At 44.8% G+C, this 23,329-nt stretch overlaps 1 protein-coding gene across 1 annotated transcript; it reads left to right on the top strand.

The window, feature by feature from the left end:
- The first annotated feature begins 16,773 nt into the window (after positions 1-16,773).
- On the top strand, positions 16,774-20,267 carry LOC125727686 (uncharacterized). The gene is made up of 2 exons (XM_049004566.1): positions 16,774-18,027; positions 18,409-20,267. The coding sequence occupies exons 1-2, from the start codon at positions 16,960-16,962 to the stop codon at positions 19,936-19,938; spliced, it is 2,598 nt and encodes an 865-aa protein (XP_048860523.1). The 5' UTR covers positions 16,774-16,959; the 3' UTR covers positions 19,939-20,267.
- Positions 20,268-23,329: the final 3,062 nt, after the last annotated feature.

The raw sequence follows: 23,329 nt of genomic DNA, 5'->3' as shown, positions 1-23,329 counted from the left end.
GAGTGGTAGTTCTATGCCTGACCACTAGAAGCGCAATTTCGAAATGGAGTGGTAGTTCTATGCCTGACCACCGGGGGCGCAATATCGAAATGGAGTGGTAGTTCTATGCCTGACCACTAGAGGCGCGATTTCGAAATGGAGTAGTACTTCTATGGCTTGCCACTAGAAGCGCAATTTCAAAATTGAGTGGTAGTTCTATGCCTGACCACTAGAAGCCCAATTTCGAAATGGAGTGGTAGTTCTATGCCTGACCACCGGGGGCGCAATATCGAAATGGAGTGGTAGTTCTATGCCTGACCACTAGAAGCGCGATTTCGAAATGGAGTGGTAGTTCTATGCCTGACCACTAGAGGCGCAATTTCGAACTGGAGTGGTAGTTCTATGCCTGACCACCGGGGGCGCAATATCGAAATGGAGTGGTAGTTCTATGCCTGACCACCGGGGGCGCAATATCAAAATAGAGTGGTAGTTCTATGCCTGGCCACTAGAGGCGCAATATCGAAATTGAGTGGTAGTTCTATGCCTGGCCACTAGAGGCGCAATTTCGAAATGGAGTGGTAGTTCTATGCCTGACCACTAGAGGTAACCAAAGATATAGCTAGGCGGTTGCCGACGCTAGATGAGTGACACACACAATTTCGAAATGGAGTGGTAGTTCTATGCCTGACCACCGGGGGCGCAATATCGAAATGGAGTGGTAGTTCTATGCCTGACCACTAGAAGCGCGATTTCGAAATGGAGTGGTAGTTCTATGCCTGACCACTAGAGGCGCAATTTCGAACTGGAGTGGTAGTTCTATGCCTGACCACCGGGGGCGCAATATCGAAATGGAGTGGTAGTTCTATGCCTGACCACCGGGGGCGCAATATCAAAATAGAGTGGTAGTTCTATGCCTGGCCACTAGAGGCGCAATATCGAAATTGAGTGGTAGTTCTATGCCTGGCCACTAGAGGCGCAATTTCGAAATGGAGTGGTAGTTCTATGCCTGACCACTAGAGGTAACCAAAGATATAGCTAGGCGGTTGCCGACGCTAGATGAGTGACACACACATTTAATGCATGCGCATGCTGCTTGTGGCCTTCTTCTGTGCCTTGCACAGTATAAAACCCCTTAAAACAATTACTGAAGCGAGACGGCGCACGCGTTACGGCGACAGATTTAAATTGTGAGTGCACTATATCTCGTCGCAAATGGTGCTTAACCACGGCGGGTCTCAAGCACAGGAGACTCCCAATTTCTAAATGACACACACTTGGCTCACAGCGCAAAGTTGTGTTAAACTTGCTTTGTCTAAAGCAGGCACACACATACGAGTATGATCCTGATAGGTAACTAAGCTATCGGTCTTATGTCCAAGCGCAACATAATTTAGGTTAGAACCTCATAACAAGTATTCCCATTCGCTAATAGAGAGATCTCTCCCAGGATATATAGAAACGGAGACACTCGTCCGAATTGAACCTGGAAACAAAGCGCTACATCTGAGAATCTCGTCAGACATAGGGTTAAAGTTTACTGCAGTTTAATACGAAAGAACTACAATGAAATCACCGAAAATAAAACAAAATAATATAACTACTAATAATAGAAATAAAAATAACTATAATAAGCCCATATGATCCCGCTTAAATGCCTTCAGATTGCCATGAGTGCGACTTTTGCAACCAGTTGACAGTAGCGCTTCTTCACTGCACGTTCGGTCATAAAAAGTTTAAATTGTGTGCTCAGAATAAGTTTAAACCTTGTGCCTTGTGATTATTAACCAATTTTTATGCTGAATGGTCGGCTCAAACTCAATTGCGAAACACCGTGAGTCTGTTAATGTGTGACTTAAATGGAACTCATTAATAACCAGTATCACGTAATAACCTGGGTTAGAATAGAAGGCTTGTCCAACGAGCTGCGTCACCAGGTAATGTAAACGATCGGTAGCGAAGCTCCCCTCACGGCCAATGAGAGAGAGTCTCGCGATATTTCAGGCGAATTTGAGGTTTCAGAGCGTAGATCGCACAGGCAGGGATTCTTGTGAGCACTCAATGAACGGAGGCTGAAGTTGTGTAAAAGACATGCATTTATTCCTATAACTAACATAAGACAGACATTACACCTAACAAACAATAAACACGAAATAACGGAGTGGACACAAACAATGTAATCATGAAAATGCAATGACCAGATTTAAAATGAGTAACCTTAAAAGGGAAAATACTGTTCTGCAAAGCAAGCAATTTGTGGAAATACTGTCCTAAAGTAATATAGCAGGTGAATAGGAGTTTAGGTTGTTATAAATGAAAGGAAGTTTGTTTACTTGGTTGCAGAGTGGGGGGGGGGGGGGTCTTGGCAGTTGGTTGCGGAGGCTGATGAGCTGATGGGTGATGGCACTCAGGGAGGCGCGGTGTTTGCAGCGGTTGTTGGAGTGGAGCCCCTCTGATTCCCTCTCCTGGTGAAGCTTGGGCTTGGTTGCAGTTCTCTGTCCAGCTGGGTCTTCACTGATAGGCTTCAGGAGGGCTTCTTGTGGGCTTCTCTTCTCTTGGGCTGATGTTCTCTGCCTCTCTTCGTGCTGATGGTCTTTTGTTTTCTCCTCCCTTCTGTTTCTCCTCTCCTGGCTTTGTTCTGAGGTGCCAGGTTTTATAGTGTAAAGTTCGTGAATAGGAGTGACCAGGAATTCGACTCCTGGACCAATGGCTGACCATCCATTTGGCGGGCTTTCGGAAGGGGGTCTGTATCAGTCCTTTTGAGATTTATGACCAGAGTGATTTCCCTTGTATTGATGATTTTCGTTAGGCTGGTGTAACTTTTGATATATTCACTTTCGTGGTAACCACTGACCAGATTTGGAAACTGGAGTGATTTTCCATCGGTTTGATACCAAACATGCCATAGCAGCCTAGCGGTTCACACCTCATACCATCTGTAATGATTAATTAATGATTACTTATATTATGTCGTTATGTTATATTACTCACACCTTATTTTATGCCTCACAATCTATATAATTGTAAATATACTGTGTAGCTGCTGGCGCGTTCCAAACTAAATCTCATTGTACTTACAATGTCAATAAAAACATCCATCCATCCATCTAGGCAGGCCAGTGTCGCCTCCATCCTTCCTGAAGTCAGTGATTCCTTTGTCTTTGTGCTGTTTAGTGCCAAATTGTTTGCTGAACTCCAACCTATCAGTTTCTGGACCTCATCTCTGTAAGCTGACTCATAAGAACCAAAGAGATTTACAAATGAGAGGAGGCCATTCGGCCCATCAAGCTCCTTTGAGGAGAACTTAGCTAATAGCTCAAAAATCTTATCTAGCTCTGATTTAAAAGAACCCAGGGTTTTAGCTTGTGTTACAATAACAGGAAGACTATTCCATACTCTAACTACACGCTGTGTACAGAAATGCTTCATCAAATTCGTTTTAAAATGTTCTCCAGCTAATTTCCACTTATGGCCACGAGTTCTGGTATTTAAACTAACATTGAAATAGCCATTTGGCTGAACAGCATCCAGACCTGTTAGAATCTTAAACACCTGGATTATGTCCCCCCTTAGTCTCCTTTGCTCGAGGCTAAACAGATTCAGCTCAGCTAACCTCTCCTCATTAGACATTCCTCTAAGACCAGGAATCATTCTCGTTGCCCTACGTTGCACCTTTTCCAAGGCAGCAATGTCCTTCTTAAGGTATGGTAACCAAACCCGCACACAATATTCTAGGTGGGGTCTTACCAAGGAATTATATTATCGTAGCATCACTTGCCTTGTCTTAAACTCCACACACCTAGAGATGCAATGTGCCTTCTCGCGTGGTGTTCCTGCAGAGGGAGTCTGTGAGTGCTGGAGATTGGGGGAGGGGGCAGTGTGGCTATGTCTGCTCTGTGTTCCTCCAGACGAGCAAAGAAGCTGTTTAGCTCCTTTGCTAAAAGGGCGTTGCTGTTAACAGTGACGGTGTTGTTGCCTTTGAAGTTTGTAATGTGTTGTATTCCCTGCCACACCCACTGTGGGTTGTTGTATGTGAAGTAGACCTCTATTTTCTGTTTCTCTGCCTGCCTGGCAACCTTGATGCCCCTATTCAGGTTAGCTCTGGCTGCACTCTGTGGTGTTTTGTGGTGAAAGGGCAGGACTTAACTCTTGTTTTAATTAGAAAGCCAGTAATTAAACCTGGTCAGAGCAGGGTAGATGTGCAGTGTGAATTACCCTTTAAATTTACCTCTTTAAATAGTGAACTACAGGACCACTTAGCTTGATCGGAGGACAGTATTTTAATACAGAGCAGTGTTCAGTTAAACGGGATTTGTTGTTCATACTTTTAGATGAACTTGCTTTGTATAATATAGCCTTATGGTGACCCTGCTTTGGAAGCTCTTTCCTCTAAAATTGTTCTGTGTCATTAAACCCTGCACTCCAGCAGCTCTGCCTTAAATCATTAGATATATCTTTACTACACCTTCTCTCACTGTATTTATTGCCCACCACTCTTTAAATACTGTTTTTGTGTGTCTGTGTGTTTTTGCAGCCATTCATTAACTGTAGAGTTTGCAGCAGACGGTCTGGTAATGATCTTACACATCCATCAAATGACTGTGTACCAAACAAGAAAGTGGATGAAGTAAGTGTAGAGAGTCTTAGCATTATGGAAATGTAACAGGTGTGTGAATTGTGTCTAAACATGTGGTTAAACTTTGATTGTGTTTGTACATGCAAAAATTTGATCAGAGTACTGTTTATTAATGACAATGTTACTTTTAATCTGAACAACAGTGGCAGCACCAAGGAAAAGCTTGGGGGGGGGGGCTCTAGCTCCTCCTCCAATGACCATAGTACCCCCACAGCACCCCCAAAATATTGGTTTCATTTTTTCTTTAACTATCTGTAAAATCTGTATATTGTGTAAGACATTTTTGCGGTTTTTACAGCATACTTGTAGTGTATTTTTTCTTCAAAGTACACATAGAGGCTCTGTGAGCTAGACGTTAGAATTTCATATTTTATCCTATTTTATCCATGCTGTAGCTTATCGTGCTGTGTGCTTCTATACAGCATCTACATAAGCTGAAAAGCTAAAGCACCCGGTCTAAATAATCTCACTCCCCTATAGCACCTGTAGCATTAAGTCACTGGCGCTGCCACTGCTGAATAAACGACTCCAATCTGACTAAACCGCTTAACTTTTCCTCCCCATGTTACATTTCAGGACAAACGACGTAATATGTGTCCTTCTGATAAACCTCTTCTCAGACCTAAAACTGCCTTGGCTTCCAAGGACACTAAAGAAGCTGAAGGAGACCGTCTGGCTGTTTCTGATGGCTGATGGTCCTGCAATGTGGACCAGAGGAGGAAACTGGGAGGGAAAATGCTTTGCTTTATATCATGCCCACCCAAAGCCCCCAGTGAGTAAGCCATAGGCGCCGATAGCATGGAAAAACTCCCAAGAAGGAAGAAACCTTGGGAGGGACCAAACTCAAAGGGGGAGCCCATCCTCCTGGGGCCGGCAAAGTGTAGGTGCAGGATCACAAAAAAACTTGACGAGAGAAACGAGAGAATTCGACTGTCCCTCACAAAAACTGTAAAGTTTTAGTGGCTAAATTGCTTTTTCTATGCCTTTTCAAACAGGAGGAGATTTGTTTGGCTATACGTAGAAATTTTCTATACAATTTAGACAGCACAGAATCATTAACCTACTTTAATGCATTTATTAATACAACCACATATTTCACACATTTTGACATCAGTCATGCAGTGAAGATACAGTCTCTTTATTTCTTGACGCCAACCCTCCCCATTAATCCGGGCTTGGGACCGACACCTAGTTGAGCTGGCTTTCTCCCTTAAGTGGCTGGGTTAGGCTAAACTATGTACATATTTATGAAGACTACTATAAATTTATAAAGACCTCCCTAAATATGTAGTCTAACAAAACGCAGTTTAAAGAAGGTAGCCTACCTGGTAAACAAAGAAATTAAAAGGCCCACAGCATATAATCGGGCTATATCCAAGCAGTTTTTAAGAACGTAACCTACATGGCGAAATTGAATTACTTTCTGGACCAACAAACGCAACCAGACATGAACATTATGCACCTTCCTAGTCTTGATGTATGTCGTCATACAGATGAGGACGTTAAGGCAGCCTTTAGGTCCGACCCATCATGCACTGCAGTTTTTTGCAAATTCCTCAGATGGAAAACCATTAAATACCTCTTCTATTACCTTATATTACCTTATATTCATGTAATAAATATACAAATATCAATTAGTTGGAAATCAGCCAGACAGACGTAATTACTACAAATGGTTTCCACTGTATTTGTGACTCTGAGTGCCGCAGGCTTGGATGCAGTGCCGCACCATTTTGTAAGTAAATTAATAAATATTAATGAGACATCACCTACCACCCTGCAAAAAAGAAATTTGCCGCTCGTCCCCCTGCACATGAACCAACATGGCTGTGTCAACCAGCGGAGCTCCGGAGCCTCTGGAGAAACACGCGGCAAAAAAGGCTCGCATACGGTCTTCCAGAGTTTGGGAATACTTCAGTCATGACACCTTTTCTGCGCCTCTACTGTAGCTGGCGTTAATGACGCTGTTTCAGCCATTTTATATTTTCTGTTTACTTATTCTGTCATGTAAGACTGAGACAAATTATCGTTTACGACTATTCTTACACACTGTAGCCTGACTTGCTGACTTAAGTAAGCTTAACTATAAGCTACCTTTGCTAGTGTTTGTGAATAACATGTTTCTCTAGTTATGAAATTATTCCATGTTTTAGCATCTGTTTCAACATTAAAGTCAAATTGGTATATTGAAATATGTAAAAACTATTGAACTATTAGCTTAAGTCTAACATAGAAAATCCTACTGAATCTCTTAAGATTTTCCTTTTTTGTTAATGCACTAATGTTTAAGAAGTGTCTTAAATTGAATTTCAGATTTGTGTGTGGGTGGGAGTGGGTGAATTGTATTAAATTCATACATTCATTCTTTTGGCTCAGACATTACTGACCTAAAACAAATTGAGGCATTGGGTAAGTGCTTAAATTAGCTACTAAATGGCAAAAAATATTCTAAATATCACATTTTCCATTCTTCGGTATAATTTTAATGAATCACCTATGCTGCCAAACATTAACGCATAGATTGTCACAACACTCTATGTTTTAGTTCTTCTTTATGTGTATAGGACGGTGTGATGGTTCTGGTGGTGGGTGTGGCCGACGCTGCTCGCGATGTTTGGCTATGCTGCAGTCCCAGGGACCAAGTTGGAACACATTTCCACCTTCAAGCTTAGGTGGAAAAACGGCACCGAGACCCAGCAGCAGGACAACTTCTTGTCCAGACAACCAGCCCTGCTTCATCATTGAAGTAAGCCCTGTGAACAGGAGCGAGATGTACTTCTGCAGTGGATGTTATAGCGGAAAGAACATCCCCATCCTCACGTCTGCCGGAGTGCCCCCTCAAGTGGGTGTGTGACTTAACTCGATGGATGAATTGGACAGAATGTACTGTTACTAGAGGTCGACCGATATGGGTTTTTCAAGTCAAGGGTCAGGCGATGGCCGATATATGCTGCTGATTTTTTTTGGCCGATAATTGGACGTTTTCCCCTCTATTTGCATGGTAAAATATCACACTAATAATAACAAACGATACACAAAATTTCTCAATTTAGCATTTATTGAATACTCAACTTGGAAACAATAACACATTTATAAACAATAAAAATAGCAGCATCAGAATCTCTGTTAGTGCACAATATAGCAGCAAACTCCTCATGTTTGACGGAAGGAAATTTGTAAACAATACAAAAAGGAATAAGCATGTTATCTTTAGTTGTAATCCCACTTCCAGTCCCTGAGTCTTACTCACCACACTCATACTTCACAGCAAACAGACAGCAGTTAATTAACCAGAAGAGAAAAATGCAAAAACACAACAGAACTTGTAAATAATAACAAACTAATAGACAATAAAAATAGCAGCATCAGAATCTCTATTAGTGCCAAATATAGCAGCAAACTCCTCATGTCTGACGGAAGGAAAATTTGTAAATACACAAAGGAATGAGCACATCTTCAGTTTTAATCCCATTTCCAGTCCCTGAGTCTTCCTCATCCCACAAGCAGGCAAGGCATGTCACCCCGGTTGTGTGACACTTATTTTATATAATAAAATAAGTGCCCCCTGCGGCCCCAGAGCCCGAGCAGCCGTCTCCGCTGCCTGCAGCTACCGCGCCCACGTCCGAGGCGCTTTCCCTGCCTGCAGCTCCCGGGCAGGCGCCCCCTCTGCAGCCTGCAGCTCCAGTCCCTGGCCCCACTCCAGTCCCTTCTCCCCCTGTGACTCTGGTACCCTCACCCCGACGAGCCCGACCCCGGCCGCAGGTCCTTATGTCTGTGTCCCATAAGGGGAGAGGACACAGACGCACGGCTGGGGTCCCACCCGCCCAGCCCCCTGGCTCGCCCTCCCTCGCCGGCGCTAGGGCTTGGTCGGCACCTGCGGGTCCTGGCCCTCCGGGTCGGCTGTCGTCTGCGGGTCCCCCTCCGCGGCCTCGTCGCCCTGCCTCGGTCCCTCCTCCGGCGTCTTATCGGTTGCCTGCGGGCCCCCCGACGGCGGCTCCTCATTCGCCTGCTGGTCCTCCCGCTCTGGCGTGTCGGAGGACGTCGCCGTCTGCTGCGGCTCCCCCTCTCTCCTTGCCCTCGCCAGGGTCCCTTCCAGCTCCTTCGTCCCCTTCCCTGGTCTCCCCTCCGACTCCCTCCTTCGTCCCTGCGTCTGTCCCTCACCCCGTCTCCTCGGCCCCTCCGGCTCCGGCCTCCCGGCCGCCTGCAGCCCTTCCGGCTGCCTCCCGTCGCCCGCTGGGTCTCCCTCGGGCTCCTCTTGGTTCCCCCTCCTTCTCTCCCTGGCCTCCCGTCTTTGTCCCTCCTGCCTCTGCTCCCCCTCGCTTTGTTCCTCCTGTCTCTGTCCCTCCTCTCTTTGTCCCTCGTCCCTCTGGCTTCTGCTCCTCTTTCCCCGATGTTCCCTTCGTTCACTCCCGGTCCTTTTGTCCTGCCTGTTCCCTCCGTGTCCCCCTTTCTGATCTGTTTCTCTGCCTTTCCTGTCTTATGTCAAGTCTTGTCCTGGCTCCTTCCCCTGTGCCAGTTCTGTCTGTCCGTTCTGTTCCCTGTCCCTCATTAATGAGGTTTTATATAGATATACATATATGCCCGGCTTGTCCGCTCCTCGTGTGTGCCACGCCCCCTGATTACCCACGTGTGCTTCCCTGATCGTCTCCTGCTTTGCCCGATTACTTTGATTAGTCATGACCTATTTTAAGTCCTGGTCTTACCTGTTTGCCCTGTCCGTCATTGTAGTTTGTCAATGCCTGCGTTCCGTCCTGCTCTACCCGCTCCGTTTCCCCGATTAAAGACCCGTTTTCACAAACACAAAAAAAACTATATGTATACATATACATACACTGAACAAAAATATAAACGCAACACTTTTGTTTTTGCTCCCATTTTTCATGAGATGGACTTAAAGATCTACAATTCATTCCAGATACACAATATTACCATTTCTCTCAAACATTTCTCACAAATCAGTCTAAATGTGTGATAGTGAGCACTTCTGCTTTGCTGAGATAATCCATCCCACCTCACAGGTGTGCCACATCAAGATGCTGATCTGACATCATGGGTAGTGCACAGGTGTACCTTATACTGCCCACAATAAAAGGCCACCCTGGAATGTGCAGTTTTGTCTCACAGCAAAATGCCACAGATGCCACAAGCATTGAGGGAGCGTGCAATTGGCATGCTGACAGCAGGAATGTCAACCAGATCTGTTGCTCGTGCATTGAATGTTCATTTCTCAACCATAAGCCGTCTCCAAAGGCGTTTCAGAGAATATGGCAGTACATCCAACCGGCCTCACAACCGCAGACCACGTGTAACCACACCAGCCCAGGACCTCCACATCCAGCAGGTTCACCTCCAAGATCGTCTGAGACCAGCCACTCAGACAGATGATGCACGGCCCCATGTTGCAAGGATCTGTACACAGTTCTTGGAAGCTGAAAATGTCCCAGTTCTTGCATGGCCAGCATACTCACCGGACATGTCACCCGTTGAGCATGTTTGGGATGTGCTTGACCGGCGTATACGACAGCGTGTACCAGTTCCCACTAATATCCAACAACTTCGCACAGCCATTGAAGAGGAGTGGACCAACATTCCACAGGCCACAATTGACAATCTGATAAACTCTATGCGAAGAAGATGTGTTGCATTGTATGAGGCAAATGGTGGTCACACCAGATACTGACCGGTTCTGAGTCCCCAGACCCCCAATAAAGCAAAAAACTGCACATTCCAGGGTGGCCATTTATTGTGGGCAGTATAAGGTACACCTGTGCACTACCCATGATGTCAGATCAGCATCTTGATGTGGCACACCTGTGAGGTGGGATGGATTATCTCAGCAAAGCAGAAGTGCTCACTATCACACATTTAGACTGATTTGTGAGAAATGTTTGAGAGAAATGGTAATATTGTGTATCTGGAATGAATTGTAGGTCTTTAAGTCCATCTCATGAAAAATGGGAGCAGAAACAAGAGTGTTGCGTTTATATTTTTGTTCAGTATATATATTTATGGGTGTATCGAGACTAGATGGTCAGTATGGATAACTAAGGTGCACTAAAACTGGGTGAGCAGGCAAGGCATGTCACCCAGGTTGTGTGACAATTATTTTATATAAATGTATATATGTATATATATATTCCATCCACCATCCCTCCTTTACAGAGAACTGCGTTATTTTTATTGTCCATTACGAAAAAAATAAAAAAACTATATATATATATATATATATATATATATATACATATATATTTATGGGTGTATCGAGACTAGATGGTCATTATGGATAACTAAGGTGCACTAAAACTGGGTGAGCAGGCAAGGCATGTCACCCAGGTTGTGTGACAATTATTTTATATAAATGTATATATATATATATATATTCCATCCACCATCCCTCCTTTACGGAGAACTGCGTTATTTTTCTTTTCTATTGCTAATAAAAAAACTATATATATGTACATATATATATATATATATATATATATATATATATATATATATATATATATATATATATATGGGTGTATCGAGACTAGATGGTCAGTATGGATAACTAAGGTGCACTAAAATTGGGTGAGCAGGCAAGGCATGTCACCCAGGTTGTGTGACAATTATTTTATATATATGCATATACATATTCCATCCACCATCCCTCCTTTATGGAGAACTGCGTTATTTTTATTGTCTATTGCAAAAAAAAAACAGAAAAACTATATATATATATATATATATATATATATATATATATATATATACATATATATTCATGGGTGTATCGAGACTAGATGGTCATTCTGGATAACTAAAGTGCACTAAAATTGGGTGAGCAGGCAAGGCATGTCACCCAGGTTGTGTGACAATTATTTTATATAAATGTATATATATATATATATATATATATATATATATATATATATATATATATATATTCCATCCACCATCCCTCCTTTACGGAGAACTGCGTTATTTTTCTTTTTTATTGCTAATAAAAAAACTATATATATATACATGTATATTTATGGGTGTATCGAGACTAGATGGTCATTATGAATAACTAAGGTGCACTAAAATTGGGTGAGCAGGCAAGGCATGTCACCCCGGTTGTGTGACAATTATTTTATATATATATTCCATCCACCATCCCTCCTTTACGGAGGACTGCTTTATTTTTAATATCCATTGCGAAAAAAAAACACAAGAAAAAGAAAAAATATCTATATATATACATATATATATATATATATATATATATGGGTGTGTCGAGACTAGATGGTCAGTATGGATAACTAAAGTGCACTAAAATTGGGTGAGCAGGCAAGGCATGTCACCCAGGTTGTGTGACAATTATTTTATATAAATGTATATATATATATATATATATATATATATATATATATATATATATATATATTCCATCCACCATCCCTCCTTTACGGAGAACTGTGTTATTTTTCTTTTCTATTGCTAATAAAAAAACTATATATATGTACATATATATATATATATATATATGGGTGTATCGAGACTAGTTGGTCATTATGGATAACTAAGTTGCACTAAAATTGGGTGAGCAGGCAAGGCATGTCACCCAGGTTGTGTGACAATTATTTTATATATATGTATATATATATTCCATCCACCATCCCTCCTTTATGGAGAACTGCGCTATTTTTATTGTCTATTGCAAAAAAAAAAAAAAAAAAAAACAATACATATATATACATATATATTTATGGGTGTATCGAGACTAGATGGTCATTATGAATAACTAAGGTGCACTAAAATTGGGTGAGCAGGCAAGGCATGTCACCCCGGTTGTGTGACAATTATTTTATATATATATTCCATCCACCATCCCTCCTTTACGGAGAACTGCGTTATTTTTATTGTCCATTGCGAAAAAAAAAAAACTATATATATACATATATATTTATGGGTGTATCGAGACTAGTTGGTCATTATGGATAACTAAGTTGCACTAAAATTGGGTGAGCAGGCAAGGCATGTCACCCAGGTTGTGTGACAATTATTTTATATATATGTATGTATATATTCCATCCACCATCCCTCCTTTACGGAGAACTGCGTTATTTTTCTTTTCTATTGCTAATAAAAAAACTATATATATGTACATATATATATATATATTTATGGGTGTATCGAGACTAGTTGGTCATTATGGATAACTAAGGTGCACTAAAATTGGGTGAGCAGGCAAGGCATGTCTCCCCAGTTGTGTGACAATTATTTTATATAAATGTATATATATATTCCCTCCACCACCCCTCCTTTACGGAGGACTGCTTTATTTTTAATATCCATTGCGAAAAAAAAACACAAGAAAAAGAAAAAATATCTATATATATACATATATATATATATATATATATATATATATATGGGTGTGTCGAGACTAGATGGTCAGTATGGATAACTGAGGTGCACTAAAATTGGGTGAGCAGGCAAGGCATGTCACCCAGGTTGTGTGACAATTATTTTATATATATGCATATACATATTCCATCCACCATCCCTCCTTTACGGAGAACTGCGTTATTTTTATTGTCTATTGCAAAAAAAAAACAGAAAAACTATATATATATATATATATATATATATATATATATATATATATATATATATATATATATACATATATATTCATGGGTGTATCGAGACTAGATGGTCATTATGGATAACTAAAGTGCACTAAAATTGGGTGAGCAGGCAAGGCATGTCACCCAGGTTGTGTGACAATTATTTTATATAAATGTATATATATATATATATATTCCATCCACCATCCCTCCTTTACGGAGAACTGCGTTATTTTTCTTTTCTATTGCTAATAAAAAAACTATATATATATACATATATATTTATGGGTGTATCGAGACTAGATGGTCATTATGAATAACTAAGGTGCACTAAAATTGGGTGAGCAGGCAAGGCATGTCACCCCGGTTGTGTGACAATTATTTTATATATATATTCCATCCACCATCCCTCCTTTACGGAGGACTGCTTTATTTTTAATATCCATTGCGAAAAAAAAACACAAGAAAAAGAAAAAATATCTATATATATATACATATATATATATATATATATATATATATATGGGTGTGTCGAGACTAGATGGTCAGTATGGATAACTAAAGTGCACTAAAATTGGGTGAGCAGGCAAGGCATGTCACCCAGGTTGTGTGACAATTATTTTATATAAATGTATATATATATATATATATATATATATATATATATATATATATATATATATATATATATATTCCATCCACCATCCCTCCTTTACGGAGAACTGCGTTATTTTTCTTTTCTATTGCTAATAAAAAAACTATATATATGTACATATATATATATATATATGGGTGTATCGAGACTAGTTGGTCATTATGGATAACTAAGTTGCACTAAAATTGGGTGAGCAGGCAAGGCATGTCACCCAGGTTGTGTGACAATTATTTTATATATATATGTATATATATATTCCCTCCACCACCCCTCCTTTACGGAGGACTGCTTTATTTTTAATATCCATTGCGAAAAAAAAACACAAGAAAAAGAAAAAATATCTATATATATACATATATATATATATATATATATATATATATATGGGTGTGTCGAGACTAGATGGTCAGTATGGATAACTAAGGTGCACTAAAATTGGGTGAGCAGGCAAGGCATGTCACCCAGGTTGTGTGACAATTATTTTATATAAATGTATATATATATATATATATTCCATCCACCATCCCTCCTTTACGGAGAACTGCGTTATTTTTCTTTTCTATTGCTAATAAAAAAACTATATATATATGTACATATATATATATATATGGGTGTATCGAGACTAGTTGGTCATTATGGATAACTAAGTTGCACTAAAATTGGGTGAGCAGGCAAGGCATGTCACCCAAGTTGTGTGACAATTATTTTATATATATGTATATATATATTCCATCCACCATCCCTCCTTTATGGAGAACTGCGTTATTTTTATTGTCTATTGCAAAAAAAAAAACAAAAAAAACTATATATATATACATATATATTTATGGGTGTATCGAGACTAGATGGTCATTATGAATAACTAAGGTGCACTAAAACTGGGTGAGCAGGCAAGGCATGTCACCCAGGTTGTGTGACAATTATTTTATATATATGTATATATATATTCCATCCACCATCCCTCCTTTATGGAGAACTGCGTTATTTTTATTGTCTATTGCAAAAAAAAAAACAAAAAAACTATATATATATATACATATATATATATGGGTGTATCGAGACTAGAAGGTCATTATGCATAACTAAAGTGCACTAAAATTGGGTGAGCAGGAAAGGCATGTCACCCCAGTTGTGTGACAATTATTTTATATATATGTATATATATATATATATTCCCTCCACCACCCCTCCTCTACGGAGGACTGCTTTATTTTTATTTCCATTGCAAAAATAAAAAATTTTAAAACACAAAAAAAAAAAAAAACGAAAATAATAATAATAAAAATAATTTTGAATGTGTATTCAAATAAGTTTGAATGTGTGTGAACTATATATAAATATATATATACACATGCATATACAGAAATATATACACACACACACATATATATATATACACACACACACACAGACACACACTCACATAAACACATACACACACTGTGTACAGTCTTATGCAAAGGTTTGGCACCCCTTGACAAATAACATCTTTTCAATTACAAAAGCAACAATATCAGTTAATACAGTCTCTTTAGGAACTGGGGGAAAAATACACAATATTTTCAGCAAACATTGATGAATAGTTACTTTTTATGCCATAAATTGAACAAAATTACAAAATAAAAACATTATTATGGCACTCTGCAAAAGTTTGGGCACCCTACGTAATCAGTACTTAGTAACACCTCCTCTGCCAGATATCACAGCTTACAAGCGCTTCTTATAGCCAGCTGAAAGGCTTTCAGTTCTTGTACTTGGGATTTTCTCACATTCTTCCTTGCAAAAGGCTTCTAGTTCTGTAATATTCTAATATATCAAGGGCTGTATTGTCAAATAGGAGATCGGCAGCATTCTCCCACCTGAGAAAACTGTACTACAATGCCCTTGATAGTGTGTAGAAACACACTCGTCAGCTCTAGTCCTCCTGTAACAACGCAAAAGGACTGGCAACCCTCAGGTATTTATGCGTGCGATTGTATGATAAATTCACCCTGACAGTCTCACACTTCTCTTGGTACCAACAGGTCTCATGGAATATATAAAAGGCAACTGCAACAATTATACTCGGCACTAAACATCGAGGCACGGAAATGCAGCAGAGCTTGTGTATTTCTCAGGATGCATTCTAGTAAAATGCCCGGAAAATGAGCTAAAGACATATTTCAAGGGGCACTATATAAAACCGATGGAAATTTTACTGATTAAATAAAAGGAAAAGCATCGTTTGAAAAATCACAAATGTTTCTAAGATTCAATGCATCGCTTTTTGACCACATCATAGCGATGAACACATCATTGTTCCTGACAATGTCCTAATACAGAAATAAAACTTTATGTTGGTAAACTCAAAAAGCCTTCAGCTGTCACACTGGCTAACGATCTCAAACGATTATAAAGCAGCATTTTGAAAAGCGCTGTTTTAAAATAACAGATACAACACTTACCTTGTCTTCTGGCCAAATGCTTTTCACGGCTTGGCACTCCAACGGTGCTGAAACGAAATTTGTATTTCCTCCTACCTCGTTGGCCCTTCAGTTCTTCTTTTCTCCCTTTGGATGTTTTTTTCCTTCTTCTTTGGATATTGTTTTTTATTTTTGTTTGTTTTTTTTTACTTTGCATGTTTTTCCTTCTTCGGATATTATTTTTTTGGCTTATTTTTTTAGACGATGTTTTTTTCGTCTTCTTTAAAAATAGATTTTTTTCGTCTTCTTTAAATATTGTTTTTTTTTTCATCCTTTTGATGTTGTTTTACGGAACAAGAGCCGTACAGTGCTACTCTATCAGGAGGTAGCGCCAACTGAACGCCTTGAAGCAGTACCCAGCTCTTTTATAGGGAGCGTCAACCCGAAGTCAAGTTCTAGAACGTTGCACTCACTTTTCATTGGTTTCCCAGCTATGCTGTCAGTGTGATGCCCGGCTCGTCCGCTCCTCGTGTGTGCCACGCCCCCTGATTACCCATGTGTGATTCCCTAATTGTCTCCTGCTGTGTCCGATTATTTTGAGTTAGTCATGTCCTATTTATATCCTGGTCTTGCCTGTTACCCTCGTTCGTCATTGCTTGACTCTTGTGCGTTAGTTGGTCTCCCGTAGTTTCCATGTTCCCAGTGTTCCTTTCCCTTAATAAACCCCCGATCTCCCCGATCCTGCCGCGTCTGCCTGATTTTTGGCCAACCGCCCGCACGATCGCCTGTTCGTCCGAACCGGAGCGTGACAGAATGACGAACCGAAAAAAGAAGAGGAAGCAGGGGAGAAAGAGGACCCCTGAGGAGTTCATCAATCTGGGTTCCTGCTCGCTCTCCCACCCGTGGACCCCTTTCGAGAGCGAGAAGGAGGAGCTACTCCAGAGCCCCGAGGACGAACCGCTCCGTTTCGGAGCTTGTTCTCTGGCCAGGTTCTGGGACTGCAGCGACGACGAGGAGGAGAGGCAAGTCCAATTCCCGGACCTCAAGCCCTTGTCCCCGGATCAGCCACCGCCCCTCGAGCGGTATAATTACCGGCCCGAGAGACTACAGCATTGGGGAGGGATTCGAGCGGTCAGAGACTCAGTCCCGCGTGTGCCCCGCTTCCCAAGGGAGGCAGGGATCGTCTCTCCTTCAGCGGACTTACCAGTCCCGCCTGTAGAGGCAAAAGCCCCTGAGGAGCTCTCCTCGCCTCTGTTAGAATGCAGAGAGCAGTTGGCACGCTCTCTGCATTCCCGGCGACCGCCGCCTGCGCGGCTTGCGGCGCCCGCCCCCCTGCAACCTGCGCAGCCGGAGCAGTCCTCGCTACTGCCCGTGCAGACGGCGCAGCTTCCTCAGCCCGCGACACCTGCACAGGTGCCGCCGCTAGATCCTGCGGCTACCGTGCTGGGGCTGTCGCCAGTACCCGCGGTTCATGCGCTGGGACAGCCACCTCCGCTGCCTGCGCGACCGACGGGCCGTCCGACTCCAGCGGTTAAGCACCCGCCTGTGCTTAGGGCTCCCGCTGTCGAGTCGTCCTGTCTGCCTGCAGTTCCCGCGCCCACGTCTGGGGCGTTCCCGTCATCTGCAGCTTCTGTGCCCTCGCCTGAGTCTTCCTGTCTGCCTGCAGTTCCCGCGCACACGTCTGGGGTGTTCCTGCCGCCTGCGCAGCCGCCTGCGCAGCCAGCGCAGCCGCCACTGCAGCAACCTGCAGTTCCTGCAGAGGCGCCCCCTCTGCAGCCGCCTGCTGCAGCTCCCGGGCAGGCGCCTCCACAGCAGCCGCCTGCTGCAGCTCCCGGGCAGGCGCCCCCACTGCAGCCACCTGCTGCAGCTCCCGGGCAGGCGCCCCCACTGCAGCCAGCTCCTGTTCCTGACCGTGCCCTTGTTCCTGCAGAGGCGCCCCCTCTGCAGCCGCCTGCTGCAGCTCCCGGGCAGGCGCCCCCACTGCAGCCACCTGCTGCAGCTCCCGGGCAGGCACCCCCACTGCAGCCAGCTCCTGTTCCTGACCGTGCTCCTGTTCCTGCAGAGGCGCCCCCTCTGCAGCCGCCTGCTGCAGCTCCCGGGCAGGCGCCCCCTCTGCAGCCGCCTGCTGCAGCTCCCGGGCAGGCGCCCCCTCTGCAGCCAGCTCCTGTTCCTGACCCGGCGCCCCCTGACCGCGCTGCAGCAGCTCCCGAGGCGCCCCCTGACCGCGCTGCAGCAGCTCCCGAGGCGCCCCCTGACCGCGCTGCAGCAGCCCCAGAGGCGCCCCCTCCGCCTGCAGCAGCCCCAAAGGCGCCCCCACTGCAGCACCCTGCTGCAGCTCCCGGGCAGGCGCCCCCACTGCAGCACCCTGCTGCAGCTCCCGGGCAGGCGCCCCCACTGCAGCACCCTGCTGCAGCTCCCGGGCAGGCGCCCCCACTGCAGCCGCCTGCTGCAGCTCCCGGGCAGGCGCCCCCACTGCAGCCGCCTGCTGCAGCTCCCGGGCAGGCGCCCCCACTGCAGCCGCCAGCTGCAGCTCCCGGGCAGGCGCCACCACTGCAGCCACCTGCAGCTCCTGTCCCTGACTGCGCTCCTGTCCCTGACTGCGCTCCTGTCCCTGACTGCGCTCCTGTCCCTGACCGCCCTGCTGCAGCAGCTCCAGAGGCACCCCCTCCGCCTGCAGCAGCTCCAGAGGCGCCCCCTCCGCCTGCAGCAGCTCCAGAGGCGCCCCCTCCGCCTGCAGCAGCTCCAGTCCCTGTCCTAGTCCCCGAGGTGGTCCCGGACAACTCCATCTTGGTTCCTCCCTCTTCGGAAGTGGAGGAGCTAGAATGGGACCCCTCGGGGACAGAACTCGTAACCCCTTGTCCCTCGCCCCGGCGACATCGACCCCGAACTAGGGTCGGCCTGTCTGTGTCCCGCAGGGGAAGGGGACACAGACGCAGGGCTGGGGTCCCGCCCGCCCTGCCCCCTGGCTCGCCCTCCCTCGCCTGCGCTCTGGCTCGGCTGGCGCCTGCGGGTCCTGGCCTTCCGGGTCGGCTGTCGCCTGCGGGTCCCTCTCCAGTGCCTCGTCGCCCCGCCTCGCTCCCCTCTCCTGAGCCTGGTCGGTCGCCTGCGGACTCCCCGTCGGCGGCTCCTCGGTTGCCTGCGGGGCCCCTACCTCCGGCCCTCCGCCGGACGTCGCCGCCTGCTGCGGCTCCCCCCTCCTCCGGGCCTTCGCCGAGGGCCCCTCCAGCTCCCTCGTCCCCTTCCCCGGTGCTCCCTCCTGCTCCCTCCCTGGCCCCTCCACGAGTCCCTCGCCCTGTCTCCTCGGCCCCTCCACGGTCCCCTCCTGCTCCGGCCTCCCGGCCGCCTGCGGCCCCTCCGGCTGCCTCCCGTCGCCCGCTTAGGCTCCCTCGGGCTCCCCTTGGTACCCCCTCCTTCTCGCCCTGTGCCCCTGCCTTTGTCCCTCCTGTCTTTGTCCCGCCGTCCTCTGTTCCTGGTCCCTTTGTTCTGCCCCGCTCCGTTCCTCGTTTCCCTACGTTCCCTTCCGTCACTCCCACTCCTTTTGTTCCGCCTGTTCCCTCTGTTCCGCCCTTTCTGGTCTGTCTCTCTGCGTTCCCTGCCCTTTGTCACGTCCTGTCGTACGTCCTGTCTCTCGCCGTGTTTTGTTCTTCGGTCCTGTTTCCCGTCCTTCGTTGATTTTGTTCTTCAGTTCCTGGTCCCGTTTCCCTCGTCCCGTTCGTCGCCTTCTCCGGGGCGCGCCCGGTGCAGCGCGCCTTTGGGGGGGGGCTCTGTGATGCCCGGCTCGTCCGCTCCTCGTGTGTGCCACGCCCCCTGATTACCCATGTGTGATTCCCTAATTGTCTCCTGCTGTGTCCGATTATTTTGAGTTAGTCATGTCCTATTTATATCCTGGTCTTGCCTGTTACCCTCGTTCGTCATTGCTTGACTCTTGTGCGTTAGTTGGTCTCCCGTAGTTTCCATGTTCCCAGTGTTCCTTTCCCTTAATAAACCCCCGATCTCCCCGATCCTGCCGCGTCTGCCTGATTTTTGGCCAACCGCCCGCACGATCGCCTGTTCGTCCGAACCGGAGCGTGACAGTCAGAATAATGTTTGCTGATTGGTCGAAAATTTTAAAACGTACCCGAGTACTGTAAAAAAAACTCAAGATCTTGCTACCCTACGGAGCACCCATAAGGTGATTTTTTTTATACGTTATATGCAGCTATTTGTAGCAGGCCGTAATTAGACTAATCCACCCTTTGTCAATAAAGCCAACAAGAGAACAGGTTGCCCAAAGTTTGCTCAGGTACACGCCACAGCACAACCTTAAAAACACATCCAGCACAAATCACACTAGTGAATGACACAGCAAATCACAGCAATAAAAAAGACCCCTATGGGCAATCCAGCACCCAGACTACAGGTGCCAAAAGGCCCAGCCTGCCTAATAATGAACCCAAAATATACATACAACAAAGAAAAAGACACAAACAAAAAAGAAAATAAAACTAGCCAGCTGCTCCCACTAAACCCCGCTCCCGAGGCCACTAAGCCGGCTGGCTTGATAATACACGATACAACCTCAGATAAAACATATTAAAGCAACACCAGGGAGGTTTACAACCTGATCCTTAAAATTATCGACCCGTAATTCCACCTTGAAAACCCCTAAAGAACAGTAGTTTACCCCATGACTCACTGCCCCATTCAAACAAAAAAAAAACAGGTTTTTGGGGTAACCTTTAGGTCAGCTCTTCAAAACCAGGTATGAGGACTCTTCAGCTAATCAGTCCTCTAATTAGAAATCTAATTAGGGAGTTGCAGCGAAAACCTGCATACACACCGGCCCTTTGCGGATAAGATTGTTCACCCCTGAAACAAGCAAACAGAAAGGCTGCTACACTGCAAATTCAATATGCCCGCCGATGCTCCACCAAATCTATCAGGACCCTGCCTGTCTTTCCCGTGCCTGCTCCTTTGCCAATATGCCCTACCATCGGAACATGCACAGCCATCTCGCCCCGGCTATGCCTCCAGTCCGAACTGCAGTTCCTATACCTGCCTATAATTGCCTGGCTACAATCCATCCCCCAAAATGAAATTGATGACCCAACGATCACAGCTAAGAATTCTATCCCCAAACCACTGGTCTTCCTCCCCAACCGAACGATCATTCACTGACCGTGGTAACTTATAAGGGTTGGTATGATGACCAGTGGTGGACCTCACCGAACGTTTAACTGGTCTCTACACCTCGGGGGGGACATAACCTCCTCCATTATACGAGGCCTACTTGTGGATGCTCTATTGCGACCCCTCCCACCAGCCCTGTCCCCGTAAAATCACAGAGTCCTCATCCGATTCCATTTCTGTTGCCCCTGTGGGCAACCCAGACTCAGGAGACATTACCAGAACATCTTCCCCTGACATAACAACCCCCTGTGGTACTGGACGCAACTCTGTTCGGTGAACTTGACGGACAACCCCGTCCCCCTCCATTGGAGTTGCAGAGTAAACTGCACCCTGATCTTGGGGACACCGAACTACCATATACAAACAGGCATCCCAATGATCCTGTATTTTACCTCGAACATGGTTCCGCAAACACACCAGCTGACCTTCATCAAACCCCTAATCATTAACCAACTCATTGTGTTTCCGATTTCGTGGTGTGGCTTGTTCCTCCAACTAAGCCTTCACATACTCTTGAAGCACCTGCAAACTTTCCTGATGGTTTTGTACCCATTCCTCCAAAGGTCCACCATACTGACTGATCCCGGCAGGAGCCTGAAGATAGTGTATCGGTAATCGAGGCTCACAGCCAGACCTTAAATAAAAAGGCATCATCCAGTCATTTGGTGGGGTGTAGTATTGTAAGCTTCTCTGCTGGAGGAAGTGTGTGAAGCAAATTGTGCAAAAAAAATATTAAAGCAACACCAGGGAGGTTTACATCTAGATCCTTAAAATGATCGACCTGCAATTCCACCTTGAAAATCCAATTACCATATAAAGGATACAAGATGTAAAGATGACAAATGACATGGCACACATTTGTTGTTTAGACTGTTGTGTCAGGTTAATTGAAAGCTGAAGGATCTTAGTGTTTACTAGTCTAAGTAACAGAATGTCTAAACACTGTGCTTGCCTTTATGGGTTTTTAAGCAGAACATATAGGTATAGAAACATATTAACATTACGTTTCACGATTCACTGACTGGAGAATAGGAGAATATACACATCAATATTACTACTTAAGTTAACTAACCCTAATCCCAACCCCTATTGGCACGGAGCCCGCCAGGGTTCAGGTGAGATATAAATCTGTAATCTGTATCAATGGTTTTGCTATCCATACCCACCCTATTAATGTTAGCTTCCCAGGGTTTCTTGTTAGACAAGCTCTGTGTCTCTCTATACCCCCATTTACTGCACGACTGATTGTCCATTTATAAAGAATCAAATAGGGTGAAGATGGTTTTAGTTTACAATTACTCTGGAAGGTGACCAGATTAAAAAAAACTAAATACCATGCCTACGTGTATGTAATCTCCATCACAGTCCCCATTTTCCCCATAATCCTCGTTTTGATAGTGCCAATTTGTGTAATGTGAGTTTTTTTTTTTTTTTAAAAACTGTTATAGAAGAACATACTGGATGCCACATGTGTACAATTACCCCTTTCTAATTAGTGGGGTCCGTTGTGTCAGCTACAGCCTTTACTAACATACACATAAGTATACAGTCTTACAGCACTTTTGTTTTCCTTTTGTATTTAATGGTTTTCCATTTAGGGGGCAGCATGGTGGTGCAGTGGTTAGCACTGTTGCCTCACACCTCTAGGGCCCGGGTTCGAGTCTCCACCTGGGTCACATGTGTGTGGAGTTTGCATGTTCTACCCATGTCATCGTGGGGTTTCCTCCGGGTACTCTGGTTTCCCCCACAGTCCAAAAACATGCTGAGGCTAATTGGAGTTGCTAAATTGCCCATAGGAGTGTATGCGTGAGTGAATAGTGTGTGAGTGTGCCCTGCGATGGGCTGGCCCGCCATCCTGAGTTGTTCCCTGTCTCGTGCCCATTGCTTCCGGGAT

This window comes from Brienomyrus brachyistius, unplaced genomic scaffold (assembly GCF_023856365.1).
Source record: "Brienomyrus brachyistius isolate T26 unplaced genomic scaffold, BBRACH_0.4 scaffold111, whole genome shotgun sequence".
NCBI classification, from domain to species: domain Eukaryota; kingdom Metazoa; phylum Chordata; class Actinopteri; order Osteoglossiformes; family Mormyridae; genus Brienomyrus; species Brienomyrus brachyistius.
This window is presented reverse-complemented; position numbering and strand designations above follow the sequence as displayed.

Coding starts and splice junctions, on each gene's coding strand:
- LOC125727686 (XM_049004566.1), top strand. CDS start 16,960: ATGTTCCCAGTGTTCCTTTCCCTTAATAAACCCCCGATCTCCCCGATC. Junction 18,028..18,408: donor AACCTGCAGTTCCTGCAGAG/GCGCCCCCTCTG, acceptor GCTCCCGGGCAG/GCGCCCCCTCTGCAGCCAGC.